The sequence below is a fragment of the Perna viridis genome, chromosome 9 (genome assembly GCF_037379345.1).
Source record: "Perna viridis isolate PV_CMFRI_1.1 ecotype Kerala chromosome 9, ASM3737934v1, whole genome shotgun sequence".
NCBI lineage: Eukaryota > Metazoa > Mollusca > Bivalvia > Mytilida > Mytilidae > Perna > Perna viridis.
In genome coordinates this window covers 29,141,266-29,162,696 of record NC_142453.1, presented here as the reverse complement: position 1 = coordinate 29,162,696, position 21,431 = coordinate 29,141,266, and the positions used below count along the sequence as shown (strand labels likewise).

Sequence of the window (21,431 nt, the reverse complement as noted above, 5' to 3'; positions counted from 1 at the left end):
GCTAGTGCTGTGGTATGGAGGTTCAGTTTCGAAAGAGACTTAGTAGTACATTTTGCAGATCCAGCTATGAAGCGTTGTTGGTATGGATTATTGTGGGTTTTTTTAAATCCAGTACGTATATACGGAAGGTATAGATCACGACCATCGTATTTTGTAGAGACTTTTTAGGTTGAGTAAATTAGCATTTGATTTCGATATAACAAAAGACTCAAGACTAAAATGATCAATTCCATCATCGCCTAATTATCTACCGATGTGGCATATCCATCTTCAATATTAGGTTCTACAAGACTATTGAAATACAAAATGTATTTATTTTCGTCGTAGTTATCTTCCTATACGACTTACCATACCCAGATATCTAATCCATTTGCATCGTCTAGTTTGCCCCATGATTTTGGATAGAATGCATGCATGTTTTCTAGCCATGGTTTCTCTTTATTTCACCCTACTGCATATGCATGTGTGTTTTCCAATTTCATTTCATGTGCCCGGTTGTATGGGAATCGGAACTTGAGATTTTCCCTCAAATTCCTCATCTCAAATTTAGACCAATTAAATACTTGAAATTAATGATATAAAGTTGAGGACAATTTCAAATTGAAATTTTTTAAAACGAAACTCCGGCCAGAGTTCATGCCCGTTTTCGAACGAACCATGATGATACATGTATTCTACAATACCCACGTCATTTTTCCGTCAGCACGGTAGCTTCAAATATATAGCTAAAGAACGTTTTGAGAGATTTCATTATTTTTTATACAATGCTTATCTTCATGAAAGGCAGCTCTCTACACTCTTTTCTTTTCAAGGTTTTCCTATTTTCGTTCCAAAGAATTAAATGTGACTTATGGATGACTGTACATGTACACGTATCACGCGCGTTTCTGGATTGAACGATGATATAAGATTTTTATATACATAAATACTTTAGTATATCCATTTCTTTATTGTTGCCATTTCATCAGAATATTATATACTTATAATAAGCATGTGATAACTAATATGACATATCTGATTAAAGTATCGCACTAGCTAAATTGGAACATAAATTGCAAAACTGAAAATGTCACTATTATGCGTGACATATTTTAATAGGTGATTATGTAACTTCAAAATATGAAAACATAAGCGTATTATCGCAAATTCTACAAGTTTACATTTTAACACTATGCATGTAGATATATGTTGCATGTCCACGAGTTGGAGAGGTTATGTTAGTAAGATCCGTTTAAAGATTGAGTTTAATGGACCACAATCATGTAAGGCTAAGTTAGTCGTCTTTAAGAGGTGTTTTGCTGTTATAATTTTATCATGCAGTGCATTCAATAATGGTGGATGTAGTCCTGTTTATTATCGTCACAGTTTGTCTCTATGGTTACTTGTACGCCATAATGTTTTGACAATGGGTAGTCTTTCCCTGGCAAATTCTTGTCGAGAACTCTCTGAAATAAAAAGGAAAAAAAATAAGTATCAAATGTTGACAAATACATGTATTAAAAAAAGCAGATTGAAATCAAGTCCAGAATGACAAAAACAAAACCTCAGGAACAACCAGCAAGAACTCCGGCACGAACTCAACTTAATTCAGGGGTTAAATCTGATGATTTATAGACGACATAATTATATCTTTCTTCTTCATGAAGAAATGTACACCTGATGTGCAAACTATGAAGGTTGTAAAGGTCTGAATAGTTCCCTCTGCATTACCTTTTAATTAGTTTGGAAAATGAATAGTTAATTGGAATATATAGAATTGTTTTAGATGAAATACTAATAAAGGGAACGTAACAAATGAAAGCGACACGGAATCGTTCGTAATGATACATGATAACCGTTTCTTTCATAACTGTTTCATTTTGCCTCTTTAAAAAAAATAAGTCTTTTCGTGCCACGTTTTTATAATGGTTATAAATGTAACTTATACCTCAGCGCTTTCTATTTTATAACCTCGTGTCAGTACATGATCAACGATGGCCGTATCGTCATCGGCAATGGGGTTGCCTTCAGAACAAGTTGTCGTTCTACCTTCTATTTCAGCATATGGGGATCGCAAGTTATTTTGCATGAACTGTGTGAAGGAATCTGTAAAAAGTTATATTGAGGTATAAAATGATTACATTTCTACTTATTCAAATTTACATTTTACGCGATGTTGACGATAATTGACCGCTATTCTCAAATCAAGACATCAAACTGACCACTAATTACTTATCGGTCACAACTAAATTGTAATCGATTGAAGTGCTACATGTATTGTTAATCGAAGAAGATTTATCGATCAAACTCTCTAGAGTATTTTTTTTTTTTTTAATTTTTATTGATAAGTGATTCGTTTTTACATTTACTTGCTTTTTAGTAGTCATGATTATTTCAGGAAAGTATCTGAAAAAATTTTGCCCCATTGTAATGCAATAAAATCAACAAAATCAATATCATTCACTAATCGATCAAATTTCAAACAGAAATTTCTCATCGAAATCATCGACCATACTCTGTTAGACATTTGACCGACAATTGTTCGGTTTAGAGAGTTAATCAATCGATTACCACTCGATTTGCGGACGATCATTAAGTGATTGGTGATCAGTTTGACTGATTGTATGCCAGGTCACTTGTAGATATCTTGTTCATTGTAATTAATCTGACAGTGAAATCGGAAGGACATATTGTTATTACATGAACTGGTAAATGCAAGAATAAAGCGATTTTTTTAAATAGCCACTAAATTTCAACTGTTAACAATTTAGAATCTAAAAAATAAATTTGACTTTTTTTCTGAACATTTAAATGTGATATCTACGTTTTAAGTAGCAAGCTTTGCAAATTTACTCACTCTCTGCCTTTGCCTCTACTCCTTCTGATGGAATTGAAGGACCCGAATTTAAATTTCCTAGGAGAAGTACATTTTTCTTGCCTTTTATTTCTCGAATTAACCTCATTGTCTCCAAGAGGTTAATGTCTTCTCCCTCTAAGTAGAACGAATCCGACGAGGCTGAAATTATTTATCAGATTTACTTTTTCCTGATATGATTTATAGTATAATTAAGACTCAAACTCATTTTAATATGTATGTAATTATCATCTTTTTTATATCCAAACAAAACTTTTCAGAACGAAATTCTCATTTTTTAAAGTGTTTACTGATGTTTACAATTTGAAACGATTATCGTGTTTTTTTTAAAACTCCAAAGTTACAGCCCGTATTCATTAATTATGACGGTTCAGACAATGTAAAGCAGATGCCGCTTACCCTTCCGGTGTACCTTGCCCATGCTCCCATGAGTCCGAGTTGCCCATAAATTGTTGTTACTATGTGCATGTTGTTTTGATTGTCTCGTGTTCTTTGTTGTGTTTTCATGTCTAGTCTCATGATTACATTCTTTTTTTATTACATTTTGAATCCTGGTTCCTTTCATTTCCCTTTTTAATGTTGAAAAAAGTAGTTAATATTAACGTTTTTGCAACAGTGCTTTTATTATATTATATTGATGAAAAATGTTGGCCAACTTTAATCTTTTCCAGAAAAAAAACAATATCTGATATTGATTGAAACCAAAACTTCCATTACAATCAAGATGGTTTTGGGGTTCTAAAATAATCATCATAACTTATAAACTAGAAACTCACCTTGTGCAAGAGAGTTATTATTTGTTAAATGTGTACAGATCACTTCTCCTAATTCATAAATCTGAAATGATTTATAAACATACTTCCATTAATCAAATTTATGTATAACAACAATTAATACATGTTTGTATTGTTATTTACAAGACAACTAAAGTGCATTTTGTAGGGGACAAACACTGGGCTAACATTTTAGACTTTTCAAGAGGGTTGGGAAATTAAGGAAGGAGACCTGGATAAGGACATAACTTTTGAAATCAGTGATATGTTCGCATCCTATTCACCAAAGCCTATCAAGCTTTCATTTGAAATGGAATGAAATCAATCCAAGTTCCGTTGATGCTTAGATGAGATTGATGTAAAATGCTTTACACAAACGTTCCAATGATGGGTAAGAGTTATGTCCCTTACCCTATAGGTCTACCTCCTTAAATGAAGATGTACATTGGAGAGATAAAGGTTTTCGCGCGAATACATACACATGTACTCTCAACACTTGATAATCCAACATTAAAATTTGTTTCATATATAAAAAAGTCTTTGTCACTTATGAAATTCGCCGGTCTCCTTATGATTATGAATTTAGGTTTAATGTGTGCATGCTTGCTTTTGTTTGATTAAAGAAGACAGAAACAGGCAGGTTAAAGTGATTTGAAGCGAAATAATTCCCGATGTTAGTAAAATTATGTCTAGTAATGAAAATTAACTTTTTCGGACTTTTTTTTTCATTTGAATCTGCTAATTTTTACATGTAAGAATATAGTGACAAAAACAGTTCATTGATTTTAAACCTTCAAGTTCGCATAATATTTGTCTTGAATTAAATTTCTATTCTAGCACGTTTGCCTACTACGAATCAATTAAATGTTTCCTTTACAAATAGAAGTTTGTGGCTATATTGTACATACGTTTGCCCTGATATACTGGTTGCTAAATATAGGACGGGCCATAGGAAAGAACTGGACCCTCTTGTAATTCGTAATGGGTCTCTTGCTAAGGATCATTAGACCTGGAATATTGATCTGAGTTGCTCCACTGCCGTTAATGCATTTATTTGTGACGTCGTCCATACCACTAACTAGAAAGCATGAAACGCAATTATCGGATAATTCAAGCAGTTTGCATTGCTTCACAGCACAGCGCAACTGGTCTTCTTTTGTATGGAAATCATTTTTGCAGACTTGCTCCATACATTGAAGAGTCGTTTGAACTTTGACCCCGTCGTCCCCACTACAGGGTTTTGTCTGTATCAAACCCCAACTAAGTCGGCCATAGGAGTCGTGTAGTGAACTGTAGGAATATGGGTAACCGGAAAACATTAAATGGAGTGCTGTACCCTTCACATCACTACCATAAAACATCTGTAATAGACAAAGAAAAAAACTGATTGAACTTGTTTCTCTATTTTACAAGGAACGTCCAGTGTATTTTGTTGCCATTAAATGTTCATCCCACAAAAGATGGAAAACAAAATTGTTTGAAGTATTACAAAATTCAAAAGTAAATTAATATAGAATTCTACCCGAACTGATAGCTTTGACATTTAATGATCTAAATCAATGGGATCGTTAATCTTGGGGGAAATCGATATTCAAACCAAGGAAAAAATATACGACACTTCAGCAAAATGTTTTACAAATTCATTTACTTACATTCTGTAGGCATATGACATCACTGTCTAACTTTCTCAGCTCAGGGACCAAGAAAGGACGCCTTTCATCAACATATGGTGCAGAACTTGGGGACAAACCTACATTGAAGCTGAGGAGTTTCTTTGGTCGACATGTCGAACTCTTTTCAGGAATTGAGTACGCAGTAATCGGCAGTAGAATGCAAGTTGATAGGATGGCAGCTACAACGGTCTGCATTATCCTGTAACCCTGTAACGATAAAAGTTAGACTTTTGTAGTTACACGGATGACTATAAATAAGTGTACGACAATAGTATCTGAAAGAACAAGTGTGAATGTATTGTAATTTACAGTTTTAAGTAATTAGAATAATTATTGCTACGCTCTGCGAACATAAATTGTCAGAATATAAAAGTACATGTGCATGCAATGGTGAATTTATATATCTTACGCAGAGCATTGACCTTCACGTAGCATAAGCAGGGACAACGAGCATAATTCGAGTGGCGCAACTGTAACTTTAGCAAGTCTACACTATGTACTATTACTTCATGAATTAATATGCTTATAAACACTGTGTAAAGGTCATTATATATCTCGCAATATATATATATATGTCTAGAACTCATCACAGAAAACAAATCTGCAAGAGTTTTGAACAATCTCGACAGTCAATGAGCAATTAAAACCAATTAAAGAACTGTAACTAACATTGAGAAGTTAAGGTAATAAACAGAAAGCTATTAGTCAATTATTGTATCAAAACTTCTAAATGAATAAGGTACACAAGTTGGGATAAATTCATAACTTTGTTACTTTTCATCTCAAATTCAATGTTGGGTCGTTGACAGATGCACCAAGATCAGTCCAAAGCAGATTGGACTTGAAGAGGGCTGACCCTATTTCCAATAAAAAGAGACGAAGTGTAGATGTACATGTAGATTGAAAACAGTAAGTGACCTACCTTAAAGCCTTCTTCTCTTTTTAGCATCTATAGCCAAAGATGAATGCTTCTGTCATGAATGTTTATATTTTTGTCTTTATACACATCTTAAATCCGGATCTGACATTAAAACATGGGAACTTACACCTGATTAATCCTTTCCCTTTGACAAACATCAAATGCTTATAGATTTTGCAATCATTTGCATGATCAAATGAGCGAGTTTTTAGTGTAAAAGTGACAGCTTATTACATAGGAGGTTGCGACCGCATATGTTGTACCATACATACTTATTTAGTAATAAAACATGTGAGAACAGACAGAAATCAAATACAAAATACAATTTGATAGATTTATTCATCAATAATGTGTAAGTTTTTGTACGATAGGCGGTGATTTAAATGTATGCGTAGTGTTGCTTTACTTAATTGAAATATTTTCTCTTATAGTTGAAGATCACCAGGGCGACGGTGCGAACGAGGAGGATTACCTACAGCAAACTTACGTCGTTCTATATTAAAACTGATTGTCGGTGATAATGCGTGTCGTCAATATTATTAAGGGCGTATGGTGGTTAATGATCATATGCATAGAAATGGGAATGTGTCATAGAGACAACAACACTACTACACTAAACAAACTACCAATGGCAGGATATGAGCCTTCACTGACCGTGACATTTTCCAAATCCGTAACTTGCCTTTGACTGGTCCGCGAAACAAAAAAATCTCTGTCAGTAACTTCGCTCTTGCTAGTTTAGTGAAACCGAAATAAACCATTATTTTCTAGAAACTATTATCCTATGTATTTGTGTTAGTCTAGAACACTAAGCTCACTTCTAATCTCATTTGTAAGACATGAACAACATTGTCTTTAATTTCTACGTACTATACATTCGATGGATGGTCACTTCAAATACAGAACCTGACCAATCATTTTCTAATTGTCACAGGTACTTGGGGTCGGGATTTTTTTTTAATACAATATAAGAAAAAAAACGAAATCATGTATTATAACAGCTGAAATTGCACTTATACTATCCATATGAAGTTTTCTATGGATAGTATAAGTGGAATTTTTTGCTGTTATAATATATTATTTCGTACTGTTTTTTCTTATATTGCGAAAAAAATATCCCGACCCCAAGTACCTGTGCTAATTGTATGAATGGTCGGTTATAAATACAAAGTTTAATGTAATGATACATTTTCTATGGTCAGCTAGATTAGGCATTAACAATCATAGGTGTTGCAGAAATATATGTACATGTTCATGCATTGCGACATTTATATGAAAAATGATGGATTGGGTGTAAAGATGGTACACATGTATAACTAGTTTGGGATACATGTAGCACTGTGTATATATTAAAAAAATATTTAAATAAATGGGTTTGATTGAACGTTTACTAAAATTAGACCTTGCTTTTTTTTTATTTTTTTTTAAACTAGACTGTTCACAAATTGCCCAACATCCACAAAAACCAACCCTCGGAATTGGCCACGTAATTTTAAACTTGTATTTACAAGATCATAAGATCCTTTATCCGTTACTCTAAATCCTTACTATACCTGATCTTTCATTTAAAGTACATTTGTACATGAACATACATGTACAGAAATGTATGTATTGTCGCGAGAAACCTGTTTAATCATCACACGAAGGACGGTGTTCGTTTTATAAAAAAATCACATAAAACTACAGAACATTAAAGGATAGAATAAAAATCAAAGTTCAGTTTGGAGAAACTAATCAAGATGATATATAGTAACTTCACAAAATGTAGAATATGCTGCATTTTCTCTTTTGATCCCATTATCCCATTCGTGTTATCTCTCTATAAAAATGGTAGGTAATTGGAATGTAAATGACGTAGAACTTGACAGTGTTATTACATTTATTTTTCGCTCGATTCGTTCTGGATATTCCGCCATTTTGATTTTACCATTCAACCTATGAAAGTCCAAATACATTTTGTATTAAATTGTGTGAGCAGAGGATTCAATAAAACATGGCTTATTGATAACACTTACATTTTGTTAATACGTTTTGGTTTCGTTATTTGCTGTAGACCATAGATTCAGTACGAATGGTCTGTCGTCTTTTGGAATTGCCGTTCGGTTTTATTGTTTGTTCGATCATGCGTGTACTAAAACTATATGAGCTTGTTTCCCCTAACACATAATACAGTGATGCAATATAGACATGTGGTCTTAAAATGACTATGCTGTATTATACAATTTATGGCTTTGTACAAAAGAAGTGTTTCATGTGGTTAATGGTTTTACCACCAAATGGTTTTCATCATTTAAACATGAAGGACATCATACAATCTCCTTGATTGAAGTATATATCATAAGCCATCATTAAATAACTAAGAAAAATTCATACACTCGGAAATCTTCATTGCTTCAGCAATATGAATACAAGTATAAGCCACTGGAACATACAATCTACATTATGTTCCTCTTTTGTCTACCCATGACGTGTCATTCTGTAAGTAATTCGGTAAGTGTCTCTAGAAAAGCAGAGAATGTTTACCCTACCTGTGCACCTGATCCATGCTCTTATAATTTAGTGGAGTCCGGGTTTTTCATTTATACTTTTGTTTACTTAATTGTACGTGTTACTGTAAACATATTAATTTTCGGTACTTTTGCGAAATGGATCTTTAATACTATATAAAGCTTACCATTTTTTGAAACCACAAAAGATTGTACCTGCGAATATTTACTAGACAGAATCCGCGAAAATAAAATATGTTTACAATATTCTTTGTGTGTATGTGTCTATTATCCGCGGATTAGGTTCTTTTTTATTGCCTATCGAATCCTGGTTCCCTTGAATTCCCTTTCAAATAAACAGTGAACACCAGCTTAATATTTTGATTAATAAGACATTTTGTTATGTTTGGTCTATTCTAAACATAAACAAAGTTTAGACTGTTAGTTTTAGTTCCGTCTGCTTGAACAACCCCCTCCTCCAAAACGAATCAGAAATTTTAATAACTGAAAATCAAGCTTATGTTTCTTAAACGAGCTAGTCTGGATTGGATACATGATTTCAGGTTAGAGAAGATAAACAGAACATTTACTGAAAACCTTAATGGCCAGGAAAATCCTGGAAGGAAAATGTTAGAGGTAGACTTTGTGAAATCAAATATTCATTTAATAAATTATTTTCTACACTTGTAAGGGTGGGCATACGCCGGATACGCTCTCTTTAAATTCGCACTCGCCTGTAGGTTTTAAAAATGTGTTTTGCATATTTTGTTGAACCTGTATTTATACCAAAATCACGTCGTATCGATAAATATTTCGTAATAGAGGACGAAGTCCTAAAATTGGTGTTTAATGCGAAGTAAACTTCAGTTTGAGAGGAAGTCACCTTTTTTGGAGCTTCCCATACAAAAACTTACAAAAACTTAAAAGCGTTAACTATATGGTCTTCAATAATTATCCAAATTCAGATACTTTTTTTCGTTTCCGACATGTCATAAGAGATCCTTCAAAGTACGAACACTAAGTAGTTACACCCAGTCGGAACTATTCGCTACACTAAAAAATAACCTCGGATGCAGAAAGGAGAATATTGTCCTGAAAAATTTGCCGAAATTGTAGTCTTACGCGAATAAAAGTAGTCCTATCCACCAGATGGTGCTCAAAATTTTGGTTGGATAGCACTAGAAGTAAAGAACATCAACTCTTCCAAGAATTTTGGCGCGAAGCGAGGAGCTTAATCGGAACTACTAGGCCATTTCCGCTACACTAAAAATAACCTTGGATGCAGAAAGGAGAATTTCTTCTTGAAAAAATTTGCCGGATTTGTAGTCATACGCGAATCAAAATAGTTCTATCCACCAGGTGACGCTAAAAATTTTGGTTAGATATCACAAGAAATAAAGAACAATAACATTGTCAAGAATTTTGGTGCGAAGCGAGGAGCTATGAAAAAAATGTAATGGTAAAAATTTCAATCAGTAAAACTATGCATTAAATTTTACAATCGGAGCGGTCAAAATTCTGATCAGACTCTTGCGCCTAGTACATCCAAGGTTTTGGTACCAGTATCGTATTGCATATCCCTGAGCGGGTGTACGTTGCATATCCCTGAGCGGGTGCTATAAAAATATAGTGCATTTTCAGTTTGCCTCTCTACAAACTAATGTTTTGTCAAAAGATATGAACAATGACTTATAAAATAGAGCAAACATCAAACTGGAAGATGAACTTTTTTTAAGAGAAAATCTAACATAATATCATAAAAATGTTCCACTGAAAAGGTTGGTTTGGTGAGTGCAAAATGAAAGTGAAAGTAGGGAAAATGGTTATTTATAGTTCAAGACTACTTTTCTGTCCGATCTTCGTGGACTCACCCTATTTTCTTTGCGGGAAATTATTTTTTCATATGTCCTTAGAAATGCTACATAAGTGAAAGTTTTATTGAATCAATTTACATATTTTTTAAAAAATCCTAAAAATATGCACTTCACTATAGAAGTCTATGGGAAAATTAATACGATACTGAGACCTTTTTCTTCGGTGTAACTAGAAAGGCAGAGTTCTGACTGGCGAGGAGCTAAGAAAAATGTAATGGTAAAAAATTCAACCAGTTTAACTATAATTTTAGAATCGGATCGGTCAAATTCCGGACAGATCCATCCGCCTAGTGCCTCCGAGGTTTTTCTTTTGTGTGACTAGAAAGGCTGAGGTGTTCCGATTGCAGTTATAACGGTTTAACCATTTATCAACAAGAACCGACAAGAAGTGACAAGAGCCACCAAGGTGTCAAGAAGGGGAAACTAGCGACAAAAAGACTTTTAATATATCTATGTATTTAAAATCTTCCCCTTATAGGTTACACCTGCTTCATATAAGCAATGTCTGATCGATATAATATGTACTTCCTCAAATATCAAGTTTTTTTTTAATTACTGTATCCAGCAGAAATATTGTAATAAAACTAACATAGCAGCAAAATCTTATTTTCAATATGTATATAATTACAGTTTCGGATTGGAAAATGGTAAAGATAAAAGGAAACTTATTATTATTACGGATTTCAATATAACATGTACACGGCAATTGAAAACGGTATTTACCTTGCCAATTCTCCCAGATTTATTACCTTTTGTATAAATCATTAAATGATTTTTCAAAAAGCTCAGTGTTTTTTTTTTCACTTTAATAACCTAAGTTTTATCTACCTGTCCCATAAATGGTTGTGTTTAGGAATAGATACATGTCACGACACAGGTTTGAACATCAAAACCGATAAAAGACAACGTGGCCGCGAAAAAAAACATCTGCATCAATCCATCACAGAACAGAATGCTTTACACATAGGGTCATGCACAATTAATCACAAGGTACAATTTGAAATGACAATTAAACTTTTTAGATCTTTCTTACATAATGTTTGTATATAAGCAATCAGGTGATTTTTCTTAAGATTCTTGAAGGTAAGTTATTGAATATCATTTGCTATTAAATACTTCATCCATGAGCGTTAAAAAGTTTTGGTATGTGTTTACAAAACATACCAACCAAACGATTGCTAAGGCATGTTTTTTTTTATTAATGTGTCCGTCCGTCAGTCTGTCATGAACATGAAATATACAAGTACGATTCACCGTTCAATAACTTCAGAAATATTGAAATTAAAATTACGATGATTATATTGGTATTTATCACAAAAAAGGTTGATTTTAGTTTATGGTTAAACATTATAGTTAATCCATAATCTTATAGAAATATCATAATAATTATCTTCGGGGATCATACTTGATCTTCCCATCACAAGATACATGTAGGTAGTAACAATTAACTACATGATTTGATAGATTCGAACTTTCTCTTAGTCATAAATTACATGTACCAATTAACCCGTAGTTACACGTACTGTCAGGCTACCTACATTTGATGTAAAATATTTCGTCAGGTCATCGTCAATCAATCAAGAGTCTTTGGAATTATTATAAGTATTCTTTTGACTATAATATTCATGAACGAAACACAATACATGTATGCCTATCATTCCATTATACTTAGTGTATGAAAGATCGGTTAGAACGATTAATGTCTTCTTTCACTATTCATATGTTGCAAGATGGTTGTCTTATAGGAACACACAGTTTTTAGTAGAGGCCTAGTAACTGATTTACTTTAGTTACTTTGTACGTATTATTTTTGGTTATTTTATGTTCTTTGTTGTGTATATCTATTTTCCATGTCTGGTCTTTGTCCCTGGATTATATTCTTTTGATTTCTGCTGTAACCTTGGTTCCTTTGACCTTTGACTCTTAACCATGCTAAATATCCTATAAAACATGGATAGACTTTAAACATATGTTACATGTGTCAACCATGAAACACAGCAAGGCCATAACATATGTTACATGTGTCAACCATGAAACACAGCAAGGCCATAACATATGTTACATGTGTCAACCATGAAACACAGCAAGGCCATAACATATGTTACATGTGTCAACCATGAAACACAGCAAGGCCATAACATATGTTACATGTGTCAACCATGAAAAACAGCAAGGCCATAACATATGTTACATGTGTCAACCATGAAACACAGCAAGGCCAGTAACAGATTATTCTTCGATAATGTAACATAATGCTTTAATGCCAACAAAATATTTTCAAAAGATATTTTAAATTACATAATGTCAAAGGATATTTTACGGCTATTAAAATGTTACATTATTAGCAAAACTAATTTGTTCGAGTTATTGATAAATTCGGGGTATATCTCTATTGGTATTTCAGTTACATGCCAAATAATGTGGGTATGTATCGAGGAATCATTAATTAAGAGGTAAGATAAATGTGAAAGAATATAATCAAAAAAAAAATTAAAAATAAAAAACGAAAACAAAGTTAATCGAAAAACAAAATTATCAGGAATTTGAAACCCAGTCTTCTTTTTGAACATAAGATATAACCAATTAGTTTAATACGGTTGTAAAAAATCGGAACTTTACTTAGACTGTAGAGTACAGAAACGCTTCTCTTTTGTGTGATAATTTAAAGACTGGATACAAGTGAAGTTAAAAATGAAAACTATCATATAGATTTTCAAAATTCTGCTCAAATATAAGTGTTCTTATAGAACCAGGGCGTTTTCCACTATATATTAATATGTTAACTTAATTGCTCATTAGCATGTTAGACTCAGCTTAAGCATCAAACTATTATAGCTCCTTCAAAAGTTTCTGGTCGTCTTGTAATGTTAAATAGAGTTGTATATATGCAAAAGGTAAACAAAAAGGCACCCCCTTTAAAACGTATACAAAAAGCTCAGAAGACTTATGGAATGGTATAAAAGAATAATTAATGACAGCAGCAACAAGGACTTTAAAACAGGTTTAAGTTTGACAAATATTTGAGCACTGTGAAATAAAAACAAAGAAAGCATCTTCTGTCGAAAAAGTTTAAAAAACAAAAAACAAAACAAAAAACAAAAAACAAAAACAAAAACAAAAACAAAAAAAAAACAACATATAATTGCAACAGGGTGCACAAAGCCGAAAAGAAATATTTTTACAGTGCCTTTTTTAAAATTTGATGAGAACCTTTTGAGACCTCATTTCTTCTCTCAGTAATGGTAGAGCCTTACCTGAGATCCAAAAGTCCCGGCTATGATTCTCTTTCTTTTTATTTTGGTAAATTGTATTCCTTTATTGGACCTTGAAATTGGACATGTGGAAACCTTATTTTTATATATATATTTTTTTAAAATTTCGCAGTCATCGTCTGGAAACCAATTTTGACGCCGACCGCCCGCCCCCACTAAACCAATAGCCGAATTCATTTTAGTTAAAAAAATTATTTAAAAAATGACCAAATGAGAGCCTAACCCCCCGTCCCTTTTGTACAGATTCTGCATTGATACAGTGGTGGATCTACGGGTGCGGCAATACAGTGGTTGAGTCCCCTTTGTTGTTTTTTCTTAAATTTCGCACAAAATTAGCCTTGACCCCGTCACCCGTGTATACAATTTAGATCGGAACGTTCTTTAAGAAGTTTGTGGATTAACCCCTGTAATATTTATGTTTTATATGACTTAGAATATGCTACATTTTACGTTACTAGTATTTTATTTATTTTTATATTGAATTTATACATGTATATCATAATTTTCAGTCAACACAGTCCACCTGCAACTAACGATGAAATACCTATATTTTGGTCTGGTCAACATTATTCTATATGTTGCTAATCTGCCATTTAGTATGCCTCAGGACTTCTTCCAACGTCAAAACCCATTTATGAACTGTAAGTAAATATGTTTCATAGTTTTTTGGTGCGTTCACAAAAGAAGAGTTCTTGGAAGCAAAACACACATACACACAAGACATCTACCTAAAATAAAATTTGGGATTTGTATTTGTCCTTACACAAACATTATTCGTTAATACCCGTCCATCTGTTCGTCCGTCAACAATGGTTTCGTTATTTTTTTCTGCATTTATTTACCACATGCAGGTACATTATTATGTAATCCTTAAACAGAAGCTTTATATATGTATGCCTTGTTTCAGACTGAAGTGACATCACCTTTGGCGACTTTGTATTTTGACTACTTGGTTTGGGGGAGGGATTCATTTAGTGACCTTTGCTCTCAGATTTTCGAATTTGGAGATTTTGCTATATTATTTGACCTCTAGTTTTGACCTTGAATCTTGATAAGTACCTCATCAATTTTAACATGAAACTGGTTTTAACTTCAGTTCTGTAATCCCAAAAACCGCAAATATTACTATAACAGTTTATGTTGTTGTTTGTATTTTCATTATGTATAGAAGTCAGAGTTCGGATTTATGGAATTTAATGAGTGCATTTGTTTTATCGTTCTAAACATTGTCAAAGAGGGTCTGCAGTCCTACCACAACACTTGTTTCTCCCGTAGTGGTATTAATTCAATGTGGATTCTGAAAAATTCGAAAGATCTTTTGGAGACAATAAGTTCAAGACTATTATCTGAATATAATAGCATTAAAACCTATGATTTTATGATTTTTCAACACTGTATACTTCTATTCCCCATACTCAGTAAAAATCCCGACTTAAAAACATTATACATCGTTGTTTTTCCAAAAAAGATGATACACCTAGATACAAATATATAGTTCTTGGTAGAGATTCCTCATACTTTGTAAGAAATAATTCCAAATCATCTTCCAAATATACAGAGGAAGATGTTTACAAAATGCTGGAATTTTTAATCGACAACATATTTGTCCAGTGTAGTGGACGTGTTTTTCAACAAACGGTCGGAATTCCAATGGAACCAAATTGTGCTCCTTTTCTTGCTGACCTATTCCTTCACTCTTATGAGGCTGACTTTATAGCTGATCTGATCAGAAAGAAAGAATATCGTTTGGCTAGATCCTTTAATCTCAGTTTCCGCTATATAGATGACGTATTATCTTTAAACAATCCTAATTTCGGGGATTTGATACATCGCATCTACCCAAAAGAACTTGAGATAAAGGATACTACAGACACTGCAAGGTCAGCCTCATATCTTGACCTACACTTAGAAATCGACGGTAAAGGAAAACTATTGACCAAACTTTACGAAAAACGTGATGACTTTTCATTCAGAATTGTCAACTTTCCTTTCATCTGTGGCAACATCCCTTCGGCTCCTGCGTATGGAGTGTTCATATCACAACTCATACGTTATGCCAGAGCTTGCCGAAACTACGCAGACTTTTTGTATCGCGCTAGAACTCTAACGAATAAGCTTCTGGAACAGGGTTATGTTGCTACAAGATTGAAGTCATCACTACAGAAGTTTTATGGTCTTCATCATGAACTCGTGGATCGTTATGGTGTATCCATCAGCACCATGAAAACTGATTTATTCAACGGGTCATGGTTTTCCTTTCCTCGTTTGTCTACCCCGGACTTTACTTTTTATGAGCAACTCTGCGGGTGTTTCTAGAAAAGCAGAGGCCGCTTACCCTACCGGTGCACCTGGTCCATGCTCCCAGTTTTTAGTGGAGTACGAGTTGCTCATTTGCTTTTGTTACTTTGTATGTATGATTTTAGTTACTTCTTTATTGTATATGTCTGTTTTCCATGTCTAGTCTTTGTCGCTGGATTACATTCTTTTGATTACCGCTATAACATTGGTTCCCTTGATTACTCTAACTTCTTTTAATATTATACTTTATATTTTTAAACGTGTATTTTGATCACGATTTCACGATTTCTCCTGGACTTATATGAAACACATAAAAAACAATTGCGAACAATTACATATTCACTAAAACATTTTACATTAAGATATATCGAAACCACAAGAAAAATGCTATATAAAACAATCCAATTCAGAACAGATAAAATATTTCATCCGTAAATCTTTCAAGTCAGAAAGTTATCATTTCATTAACTATCCACTTTTTGGAAAAAAATGTAAAAGGTAAAATTTGACAATGTTTATAAAATGAAAAATAATTTTATTTCCTTTCAACATGCACTAAAAAGATAAATGATACAACGGTTTTTTAAGCTGACATTGCAAGTAATTTGTCATGTAATTAAGACGTACATGTACCTGTATGGAACAGAGACTTTGAAACTAATAGGGCTTGTAAGTCTCGTCACGTGACCCTATGAATTCACGGGAACATAACCCATTCAAATCAATCAGAACTACTCGGCATTTCCGCTACTCGGATGTAGAAAGGAGAATTTTTGGAGTTTTCATGTCAAAACTCATACGTTATGCCAGAGCTTGTCGTAACTTCACAGACTTTTTGTACGGCACTAGACTTTTAACAATTAGGCTATTGGAACAGGGTTGTGTTGTTACAAGATTGAAGTCATCACCTCAGAAGTTTTTTGGACGTCACCATCAACTCGTGAATCGTTACAGTGTGTCTATCTGCACCATGAGAATCGATTTGCTCAACGTGACATGGTTCTCCTTTCGTCTTTCGTCTATTCCAGACTTGACTTTTGATTTCCGCTAGAATCTTCAGTTGGTCACTTGATTACTCTTTATTGATAAATTAGCCAAAATTGTAGTGATACGCGAATAAAAGTAGTTCCATCCACCTGATGACGTTAATAAATAGTTAGAAATCACTAGAAATAGAGAACAGTTAACTCTTCCCGAGAAGTTTGGCGCAAAGCGAGGAGCTAAGAAAAAATAGAAGTCAATATAACTAAAATTTTAGAATCGGATCGGATAGAGTCCGCACAGATTCTACCGCTTATTTCCTCATGTGTTTTTTCCGTATAACAAGATAGGCTGGATAGTTCCGATTGATTCAAAATTGTTTTTTTATAGAGTAAAGGGAATTTGATCAACGTTCACCGCTTGACATGAGTAGACAACACGTGACGCCTAAATATTTCTACACTATTAAGTTTTCTACACCACTGAACATAAGACAAAATAGAAAACTTCATAGATATGCATTATATCCATGTGTACCCGCGAAGAAGCAAATTACAATCCCTATCACACAATTAAAGTAGTCATACTTATAGAAAACACAATTATCTAATATAAATACTTGTTCTTCTTTCTTAGTTAACGTATTTGGCGCTATACCACGTGGTCAAAGTAACTTCTGTGGAAGAATGTCCAATCCTTATGGCCAAATAAATCTTCAAGAACCTTCAAATCCATCTGTGTTTAGAGATCTCACATCTTTTGAAATTCGACGAGTGATGAATTTTATCAACAACAAACCAGAATTTAATTTGACTTCTACCCATCGGGCTACTGTGTTTTCGAACTATGTGTTTATGGTAGAAGCTTACATACCGAATAAACAAGATGTTCTGCTCCATCTCGATGATAGACGTCGAAAACCAGCTCGCGAGGCACGTGTTGTTATTCACGTGTATCAAAGACTATCAGGCATAAAAGAAGTTAGGGAAATTATTGTTGGTGCACTGCCAAATCCGACCTATTACCGAATTGTTCCCGGTCGTCAAACTCCTGTACCCTACATATATTTACCACAGTCTATGGTTCAAGAAAGAGTTATCGGCCCTAAACTAAGGGCGTATGTCGACAGAGTAGCAGGAAGAATGCTAAGAGAACTGTATGGTGGACAAATGACAAGATGTGGAAACAGATGTATCGTTTTTGGTTTTCGAACAAATCTTCCGACTAGAATTTCCGGTAAAAATACCAGGTTGTCATGGTATTGGATGGAACAAGCAATAGAGTATTACATTCTCCACCCAATAGACATGGCAATACTTGTTGAGAAAATCGACGAAAATTTCATAATTCATCGGGTATACTTGGAAGAAGGACTTTTCGACAGCTTACCAGCAGCTGTAAATTTTTATTACCAAAACAGACAAAATTTCACCAGAGTACAGTTTCCCGTGTTTAGTAACAATTTGTTTTCAACGTTAAACCAGAGGGGAATGCCCTCGTTTCAGACACCACTGCGAAATCCAACATCAGTATATCCAGACGGAAAACGGTATAATGTAGTGGACCGGCATGTACAATATATGTTTTGGAACTTTGAAATAAGTTTTGGTACAGTCAATGGTCCTCAGTTGTTTGATATCAGATATAAAAACGAGAGAATTGCTTACGAGTTAAGTCTTCAAGAAGTAGCGGCATTATATAGTGGCATGAAACCTTTTGAACAATTAGATTTATTAGATAGTTACATGTTACTTGGTACTTTGACTAATTATTTAGTTCCAGGTGTCGATTGCCCTATGGATGCAACTTTCATAGGATCCTACGTCATAAAAGAATCCAGTGACACCCCTCTTCACAATAGACATGCCATGTGTCTCTTCGAGCACAATACTGAATTACCTATTCGTAGACATTACACATTTTCGACGCGAGAGGGTGCTTTCTACGAAGGTGCAGTGAATACCGTTTTGGTGGCAAGATCAATTTTAACCGTCTCCAATTATGACTACTTTGTTGATGTTTGGTTTTATCCAAATGGTAATATTGAGGTCAAGGCTATTGCTACTGGATATATATCTGCTTCCTTCCGGCGTCCTCGGGACTATCATTACGGCTTCCAATTACATGACAATGTACATGGTCCTCTCCATCACCATCTTTTTCACTTTAAAGTCGACTTAGATATCAAAGGAAGAAGAAACAGATACAGAACTTCTGAAATCGTACCTGACATTGTTGAAAATAAATCTTACGCGAAAGATGCAAATAGGAAAACCGATAAATTTATATATCAAAATAAAGTAGTCCATAAAACTCACCTAACCGAAAGGGTTGCTTCACTACAAGCAAATACTAAAACTCCGAAGTATCTCACAATTATCAACGAATTTTCAAAAGATAAATATGGTAACGCAGCAGGCTTTAGAATATTAAACAGGAGGCCAAGTGAGTTGCTCCGACCTTTAAACTCCCGTAAGGAATCGGCCCTCGGTTGGGCCAGATATAATGTAGCTGTTACTAGACATAAGGAAAGTGAACGGAGGAGCAGCTCTATGTACGGATACCTAGACGAGGCACAAGCTGTTGTTAACTTCCAAAAGTTTGTTAATGACAATGAAAGGATAGTCGATCAGGTAATTGTTATCCATAAACTTGTCTGTAAAGGAGAACGAAAATGTTGGCGTGTAATATACTCACAACCTTCACGGACCCCCCTAAACTCCTCCCCCCCCCCAAAAAAAAAAATTGAACTTTTCATGAATGAATTTGACTATAATTTTGACGTCCAAAGGCACATGCAGTGTAACGATGACACGCAAGTTATTTGGGTAACCTTATTTAACTGACATGCCAATAACATGCATTTAGGAATGTTTTTGATCGAAAACGAGGCAATGAAGTATGAATGACCGTTTTACCACATAACAGAATGCTGAATGGCATTGCAAGAAACATTGATGGATGGGAGTTATTTCAACCATGTCAATGACTTCGTAAGTTATACAGAGGATTCGATTCGTGGTGTTAACAACAGAAACATGATTCAGTAAAATGCATATACATGTTTCTTTCAATTCTCTCAAGACAAAATGGATTAAATTTTACATGTAGCATGCTATATTACATTCACTCTGATGAGGTCATAAGATATAGTAATTTCTCAAAGCCGTAGGAAGCAAAAACGTATAGGTACTGTACGTTTCTGACATATGAACACCTTGCACAGCTCAAGGCCCCCGGAAGCTCTGGGGGAATGGTGTCCTATATATTAAAGTACGTAACATCAGAAAATGTCATTTTTATTTTGAACAAGATTGAAAATAAGAAAATTGGTGAAATATGTCCAAAAAAAAAAACAAAAACAAAAACAAAAAAAAAACAAAAAAAGCAACATTTTATGTGAAAATTCTTGGTACGGCATACCGTACCTGTCAAAATTATTGGTACGGCCGGAGCATACTCAAGCAATGCTAGAGGTTGTCTGGCAAGCTATTTTCTGACTTGGTGCCATCCTAACCTCTAGCATCTGACATGTTGAAAGCCACCGCAAATGTGAATTAGCTAAACATGTGATTTAAAATAATTTAAGTCTTTTATTTACATAAAAGAAGTTAAATACCTAGAAAACATTTGTAATGAAGACAGTTATCAAAATGACCAGCCATTTTGAACTAGGTCACTTACTTTACGGAATACAATATATTTTTGACAAAACGAACTTAAAGTTGGTAAAGGCAATTCGTTCGTTAATTTGATATGTTCGTTTCGCAAATTTTAAGATCTGTTATTTTATCAACCGGAATTAGCCAGCACTCCACAGTATTGTAGAACTGCCTAATTTTGGTCTTGTAATCTGATGCTTTGTAACATTTATCACTTTAAAAAATTGTCAAGCATCTGTAAATCTATATATCTAGAAATAGCTCAAGCCAAGGCCATCAGGATGCAGTAAAAATTTTCTGGAAAAAAATTACCCACAGCATATAGGGTTACCATAGAAACCATGCAAAAATATGCGAAAATTTGCAAAAAAGTTCATAAAATCAGGTTTAAAAATATCAAATTTCCCGCAAAATATCTGAAATTTTTATTTCAATCCCTGAAACTGTTCAAACTTTTCCCTTCAAAAACCCCTTCCTCATATGGGCATCGCCGGTTAGATTTTGAGCTATTTCACTTTGTAATCCACTTATTAAATTTAGCATGGTAAAAAATTGACTTACTTTCACTTTCACAATGAAGTCAAATTGTCATTGAAAAAAAGCCCCTTCAACATTGAAAATATATAAAACATTGCAAAA

General features: G+C 33.9%; 2 protein-coding genes across 9 annotated transcripts in view; one reads left to right on the top strand and one right to left on the bottom strand.

The window, feature by feature from the left end:
• Nucleotides 1-929: 929 nt before the first annotated feature.
• On the bottom strand, nucleotides 930-6,382 carry LOC148607671 (uncharacterized). The gene is made up of 7 exons (XM_088546920.1): nucleotides 6,223-6,382; nucleotides 5,280-5,507; nucleotides 4,536-4,988; nucleotides 3,631-3,691; nucleotides 2,837-2,995; nucleotides 1,928-2,085; nucleotides 930-1,445 (listed from the first exon to the last, which is right to left on the bottom strand). Exons 1-7 carry the CDS (start codon nucleotides 6,247-6,249, stop codon nucleotides 1,326-1,328), a joined length of 1,206 nt encoding a protein of 401 aa, XP_088403046.1. The 5' UTR covers nucleotides 6,250-6,382; the 3' UTR covers nucleotides 930-1,325.
• A 7,983-nt stretch (nucleotides 6,383-14,365) lies between these two features.
• Nucleotides 14,366-21,431, top strand: part of LOC148607670 (putative amine oxidase [copper-containing]) — a 39,776-nt gene continuing 32,710 nt past the window's right edge. For all 8 annotated transcript variants that reach the window (XM_088546916.1, XM_088546912.1, XM_088546913.1 and 5 more), the window contains exons 1-2: nucleotides 14,366-14,492; nucleotides 17,767-19,763. In XM_088546916.1, the coding sequence (XP_088403042.1) occupies nucleotides 14,387-14,492; nucleotides 17,767-19,763 (2,103 nt within the window). In that variant the 5' untranslated portion in view covers nucleotides 14,366-14,386. The remainder of the gene's footprint in view (nucleotides 14,493-17,766; nucleotides 19,764-21,431) is intronic.

Coding starts and splice junctions, on each gene's coding strand:
- LOC148607671 (XM_088546920.1), bottom strand. CDS start 6,249: ATGCTAAAAAGAGAAGAAGGCTTTAAG. Junction 2,086..2,836: donor AGTAGAGGCAAAGGCAGAGA/GTGAGTAAATTT, acceptor AACTTTTTACAG/ATTCCTTCACACAGTTCATG. Junction 1,446..1,927: donor ATAAAATAGAAAGCGCTGAG/GTATAAGTTACA, acceptor TTTTTATTTCAG/AGAGTTCTCGACAAGAATTT.